We start from the raw sequence: 7,005 nt of genomic DNA on the forward strand, positions 1-7,005 counted from the left end.
ATTCACAATAGCAAAGACTTGGAACCAACCCAAATGTCCATCAATGATAGACTGGATTAAGAAAATGTGGCACATATGCACCATGGAATACTATGCAGCCATAAAAACAGATGAGTTCATGTCCTTTGTAGGGACATGGATGAAGCTGCAAACCATCATTCCGAGCAAACTATCCAAGGACAGAAAACCAAACACCGCATGTTCTCACTCATGGGTGGGAATTGAACAATGAGAACACTTGGACACAGGATGGGGAACATCACACACCGGGACCTGTCGTGAGGTGGGGGGCTGGGGGAGGGACAGCATTAGGAGATATACCTAATGTAAATGAGGTTAACGAGTCAACAGGTGCAGCACACCAACATGGCACATGTATACATATGTAATAAACCTGCACGTTGTGCACATGTACCCTAGAACTTAAAGTATAACAAAAAAAGGGAAAAAATAAAAAAATAAAAATAAATAAATAAATAAATAAATAAAACTGTTGGGGGCATTAGCCACATGAACAGCTGTCAAAAAAAAATAGTGGTTATCTCTGGAAGTGATGTTTCCAACCTTCTTCTTCTTACTTATCTATATATTTTAATGTTGGCATACAGAGACGATCTAAAAAAAAAAAAAACAAAAAGAAGCAGCTGCTTCAAAACTCACACCAGTGAGAAATTCCACAGAAAAGCTGAGAACATTCCTAACAAGGGTCCCTTTATCCATGCACTTAACATATCATATGGAAATTAATCTGTTTTCTGCCTCACTAAAGTGGCCTCCCACAAAATAGGAACTATAGTCTCACTCTCAATTTCTTTTTTTATTCCTAACGCCTATTATACTGTGTGGCATAATAGCAGGCTGAGGGCCGGGCACGGTGGCTCATGCCTGTAATCCCAGCACTTTGGAAGGCCGAGGCAGGCAGATCACCTGAGGTTGGGAGTTTAAGACCAGCCTGACCAACATGGAGAAAGCTTGTCTCTACTAAAAGCACAAAATTAGCCAGGCAGGGTGGCACATGCCTGTAATCCCAGCTACCTGGGAGACTGAGACAGGAGAATCTCTTGAACTCAGGAGGCAGAGGTTGCGGTGAGCCGAGATAGTACCATTGCATTCCAGCTTGGGCAACAAGAGCGAAACTCCGTCTCAAAAAAAAATAAAAAAAAAAATAGCAGGCTGAAGGAATAACTTTTCACAGAGAACCCAAAAGCCTCTCTAAGAAACCAAAGGTTTAGATTCTGTACAGAAAACCCAGAGTCACCTATGAAATAGCCAAGACTAGCCACAGAATCTCTCATTAAATACAAATTTCATTTAACCAGCTCAGATAAAAAAAATCCTGGTATTTTCCTGCACCTCCCCCCTTCTCTCTCCCAATCCATTAACAAATCCAACTGAAGAAATCCTCTTGTTTCTACATGTAAAATGTGTTCTCACAACCATTCTCACCATTTCACTGCCACCATGCTGGTCCAAGCCAGAAGCCATCTCTTGCCCATACGTAGACCAGCAATAGTCCCCTGGTTGGTCTCCAGGCTTCCACTCTCCTGCACTGTAGCCTTCACACAACAGAGTGACTTTTTAAAAGGCAAATCTAATCATGCTACTCTAAGCTCAAAGCCCCCAATAACTTCCCATCACATGTAGAATAAAAGCCAAAGTGTTTCCTATGGCTCACAGCCTTCCATGATGTGCCCTAGACTTTGAACTCCTCTCCTTCCCTCTGGTTCCCAGGTCTCCAGCCACACTGGCCTGCTGACTATTCCTGAAACTTAATCAAGCTCGTTCCTGCCTCAGGGCCTCTCTCCTCCCCACTCCTGTGTTTTTCCTCTTTGCTGGAAATGCACTTCTCCTTAAAAGTGACCTTTCAAACAGGTCTTTTTGTTTAGAAGTCACCTTATCAAAATACCTATCTTGAACCACTTTTAAAAAAATAGCAATGCTTTCCAACCAGCCTTCACTGTCTCTTCCTTTAACCTGCTCAATTTTTCTTCAATGCGCCACCTGCCATTACATTATTTATTAATTTGGTATATGTCTATCTCCTCCATTAGAATGTCCATTAGGGAAAGGACTTTGTTTTCTTTACCACTCGATTTCAAGTACTTAGAATAGTGCCTGCCACATCAGAGGTACAAAATAAATATGAGATAATTAACTAGGTGAATAAATAAACAAATGAATGATATCACCAAGATATGTTTCAAGTTCTTATACAAACACAATATTTGGCCCAGTGTCTACTATAAACCGTAGAATATTTCCTGAAGTCAACACCAAAAAGGGATGTTATAATAAAGCAGATGGGATAACAGTCTCACATTACTGAATAACGATACTGATCTGATGTTGATGATTGCTTCTTTACTTTTTTTTTTTTTTTTTTTTTGAGCGAGGGTGTCACTCTGTTGCCCAGGTTGGAGTACAGATCATGGCTCACTGCAGCCTCAACCTCCTGGGCTCAAGCGATCCTCCCACCTCAGCCTCCTTAGTAGCTAGGACCACAGGTGTACACCACCACGCCCAGTTAATTTTTTAATTTTTTGTAGAGACAGGGTCTCGCCAGGTTGCCCAGACTGGTCTTAAACTCCACCTACCTCTGCCTCTCAAGTGCTGGGATTACAGGCATGAGCCACTGTGCCCAGCCTAATGATTATTTTCAACAGGCCTTGTGTTTCCTAAGCCCCAAAAGCCTTCCCATTTCTCATCCCACTGTCATTTGAGACCCATATCTACCTGATTGAAACCTCAAGGTTTTTCTAAGAATTTATGAAGAGAGTTAAGAAATCTCTTCAAACTGTTCCTGTAAGGAAGTTATTTCATACTATGAGCAAATTCATTTTCATTAAGTATCTGTTGTAACCAAACATTGTTTCTTAGCTCTGTAATATGGCACAATAATCTGACTTACTGAAGCCACTCATTAGTTCCCATTGGCTTAATTCTTTCTTTTTTTTTTTTTTTTTTTTGGTAGAGATAGAATCTCTCTATGTTGGCCATGCTGGTCTTGAACTCTTGGCCTCAAGAAATTTTCCCACCTCGGCCTCATAGACTCTTTCTATGTTGGCCAAGCTGGTCTTGAACTCCTGGACTCAAGGGATCCTCCTACCTTGGCCTCCCAAAGCTCTGGAATAACCAGCTTGAGCCAACGTACCAGCACCCATTGGCTTAATTATTTCAGTAAAATCAGGCAAGGAGGAACCCTACAAAATAAACACAGGCATTCTCAAAGCAGATATAAGTGAAAACTCAGAGTATACTGTGGTCAGCTGTGGTCTCTATCACAAGTAGTTTGCCAACTAAAAATAAAGTACTAAAGTTTGGGAATGATTTACTCTAAAAATACATTGGACAATGGTCAGTGTCATTTACAACATTCACCTCCTTTCTGATACACATCTCAGGGAAAAAAAAAAAAAAACTACTAAGTACCATGTCAGAAATTTTGCATAACCCTAGGTGACCACCTTGTCATGGAAATAAACTTAGAATGGTGCTCCTGAAAGTCAACCACAGTGCTTCAAAAACACATGATTTTTAAAAACACCAAAGTAAGCATACCACATAGTATAGAGACCAGGCTATGGAGTTGAGACCACCTAGGTTAGAATTCCATTTCTTTCCATTTAGTTGCTGTCACCTTTCTAATTTCTCTGTGTTCCATAATTCCATATTATCCATAAAATTCAGATATGAACACTTACCATATAGAGTTGTTATGAGGATTGGACAATATATGCGTTCCACAAGTAGATCAATTACAAATACATTTTGCCCCAAGTAAAGACAACACGTGGGAACGCTGTGCAAGAGGGAATAGCAAAAGCAGTTGTAGGATGGAAGTCAGTCTGCAAATCTATGCGCGCAGGCAGCCAAACAGGAAAACGTTCCCCACAAGTAGTCTGTAAATTGGAGATTCCATTGGGATACACACACACACACACACACACACACACACACACTCCCTGAGAGGAAGTAGCACCTTTCTTCATCACCAAGTTAGCCTTAAAAATTATTTACCCATTATTAGCCACACAAGCACTGACAAACCCAACTTTACTCTTGTAGGTCATTCTCCACAACGTCTGTGCTGCGTCAATCCCAAATCTGACTCCCTGACGCTTAACAGCGAAAATAAAAAACCGAGACATTACTCAATAGAGTTAACCCTTACTTAGCAAAACGCTGTTGTCCCCTGTGGCGTGCAGATAGCAGAGACAGTAATTCCCGACCTTATGCTTGTCAGTGACAGCATGCCCTTTGTATACACGCTTCAGTAGAGAACGACTGCAGTAAGTAAACTGCTAGTAGCAACACTGTTCCTCTATCTAAACTTCCGCTTTCCAGAGTTACTGATGTCCCAACATGGGTCGGTCGCTCAGTCTCCATCAAGCCCCTACCCCATAGCTTGGATATTTCCCCCCGCAGATCACAAGATGCAAAGGGAAAGTTACTGCCAAACCGACGAGAATGGCCCAGAGCTGGGGGCTGCCAGGCGGTTCCTGGGCTCCTCTCAGCACCAGAAGAAGGCGGGCGCAGGCTCGCCGCGGGTCGGCCGCACGCCATACCTGGATCAGGCCCTGCTGGAACAAGGCGCTGTGCACGCAGCCGGGGACCGCCCCGGGCAGCTCCAGCGAGCCGTTCCCATTGCAGATGCTCCAGTTTCCCCGCAAGCTGTAGCTGAGCGCCGCGGCGGTGGTGCCTGCACCGCACAGCGCGAGCAGCAGGAGCAGGTGGAGGGGCATCTTGAGAGCCCGCGCCACTGACATGCGGAGGGATCGAAAGGCAGCGCTGCAAGGGACCAGCGGGGAAGCCACTCACCCCCTCGGAAGGAGCCGAGGCTTTAGGTCCCCGCCCCGGCCCCGCCCCTAGGTCAGCTGAGCGCTCTCCCGGCGCAGCCGCGGGCGGGAGGGGAACGAGGAAGCTGCGCCTGCACCCGCTGGAAGCCGGGCGTCGCGGGTGCGGGAGCTGCAGCCCCAGAGACTAGCTACAGGCTGGGGGGCATTGCGGTCTGAGCCCTCCCTCAGCGCTTCTTCCCGCCGCCTCAGTACATACAACTGGAGGCAAGAATCTTGCACGGTAATTGGGACATAAAGATCCCTGGGCGCGCAGTGGCACAAAGCCTCTGGAGATCAGAGACCGACTGTACGTGGAGACCATAGCTGGAGAGGCCCCTCACTCCTTCAGAGAACCGAAACTGGGAGACAATCCACCACTTCCCTTCCCCCAAATTTACACAGACTCTCTTCTACCTGGTAGCGTAACACTCACCCCGCTGCAGCTCAACTCGCGGGTCTCAGAGCCTACCCCGCCCTTCAAAGAGTAAACAAGTACTGGCAGTATCTCCGTCAAAAGGTTGTTCTGAGGGCTAACCAAGAAAATGCAACTACAGCATGCAGCATGGAGCCTGGCCCAGAGAAGGCACTCATGTTAGCTATTGTTACTAGCGGCCTACGTCCTTATGTTTCATAAAGCCCCACGGAGGTTTCTGAAGTTCTGGAACCTGCGCTAGGCGCAGCTGAGTTTAAAATCCTCTGCACTCACTAGCTGTGGGACTTGGGCAAGCCGCAAAATCTCCATCTCCGTTTCTTGAAGTTTTCAAGTTGTTATAAGTATAAAATGAATAAACATATGTGATCGTCCGTAACAATGCCAGAGTACCCAAGAAATAGCACGGACTTATTTCGGGTCTTGTAGTCAAATGGTCTACCTGAGTCCCATTCTTGCAACAGGATGTAACAGTAATCCTAGAAGTTAAGAGGGAATTTTACATTGCATAAAATAGACTGCCTTTCTCCTGTGTTGACGCTATCTGCCTTATATTTATGCTTCGGAAGAAGTCCTTGAAAAGAAATTTTCTTTCATCGAATCTGAGCTTTGTTTTGCCTTATAATGGCCTTGGAATTGCCTGATTCTGCAGACACCGGGCAATATCTTACTTTGCAAAGTCAGCATTATTTACAAGCCCTGAATATCTTGGCTCAAAGGACAGTATGGATTACCCAACCCAAGCCGCTGGCTTTACAGATGAGGGAACTGAGTTCAAAGAGATCGGGGCCAAGCGCGGTGGTTCACATCTGTAATCCCAGCACTTCTGGGAGGCCAAGACGGGTGGATCATTGAGGTCAGGAGTTCGAGACCAGCCTGGCCAACATGGTGAAACCCTGTCTCTATTAAAAATACAAAAATTAGCTGGGCACGTGGTGGCACGTGCCTGTAGTCGCAGCTGCTCAGGAAACTGAGGCAGGAGACTTGCTTGAACCCAGGAAGCAGAGGTTGCAGTAAACCGAGATGGTGCCACTGCACTCCAGCCTGGGCTATAGAGAAAGACTCAAAAAAAAAAGATCAGGTGACTTGCCTGTCACATAGTGGCAGACAGGATTAGAACCCTCCTCTTCAAGGTCCTACTGTCAGAGCCCAATGATACTACAGGGGAAACGCTCTCACTGCTTCAAAGCCTTCGTCACTCACTCCAGAAGCATTTTTACCTTTGATAGAAACAAAGCTCTCAATTCAAATTGTATGCCATAATTCATGGCATTAAATGGCTAGCCATGGTCTGTGCAACACTGATAACACAAGGTTTATGGCAACAAGAGTGGCAAAGGAATTTTTTCATAACTCACGGAGATTTCATTAAGCCAAATCAGAGGAAAATTCATCCTTGATGATACATATGGATATATTCTGTTGTATTAAGAAATACTAGGCCGGGCACGGTGGCTCACGCTTGTAATCCCAGCACTTTGGGAGGCCGAGGCGGGCGGATCACGAGGTCAGGAGATCGAGACCACGGTGAAACCCCGTCTCTACTAAAAATACAAAAAATTAGCCAGGCGTGGTGGCGGGCGCCTGTAGTCCCAGCTACTCGGAGAGGCTGAGGCAGGAGAATGGCGTGAACCTGGGAGGCGGAGCTTGCAGTGAGCCGAGATTGCGCCACTGCACTCCAGCCTCGGCGACAGCGCGAGACTCCATCTCAAAAAAAAAAAAAAAAAAAAATAAGAAATA

General features: G+C 45.6%; 1 protein-coding gene across 2 annotated transcripts in view; it reads right to left on the reverse strand.

Annotated features, from left to right (window-relative positions):
- The window catches only part of MANBA (mannosidase beta), a 114,308-nt gene extending 109,432 nt beyond the window's left edge, over positions 1–4,876 (reverse strand). The window contains exon 1 of one of the 2 annotated variants that reach the window (XM_003257477.3): positions 4,566–4,876. In XM_003257477.3, the coding sequence (XP_003257525.1) occupies positions 4,566–4,766 (201 nt within the window). In that variant the 5' untranslated portion in view covers positions 4,767–4,876. The remainder of the gene's footprint in view (positions 1–4,565) is intronic. The other variant, XM_030819174.1, reaches the window with a different exon arrangement.
- Between the last annotated feature and the right edge of the window lie 2,129 nt (positions 4,877–7,005).

This window comes from Nomascus leucogenys, chromosome 9, assembly GCF_006542625.1.
Source record: "Nomascus leucogenys isolate Asia chromosome 9, Asia_NLE_v1, whole genome shotgun sequence".
NCBI classification, from domain to species: Eukaryota; Metazoa; Chordata; class Mammalia; order Primates; family Hylobatidae; genus Nomascus; species Nomascus leucogenys.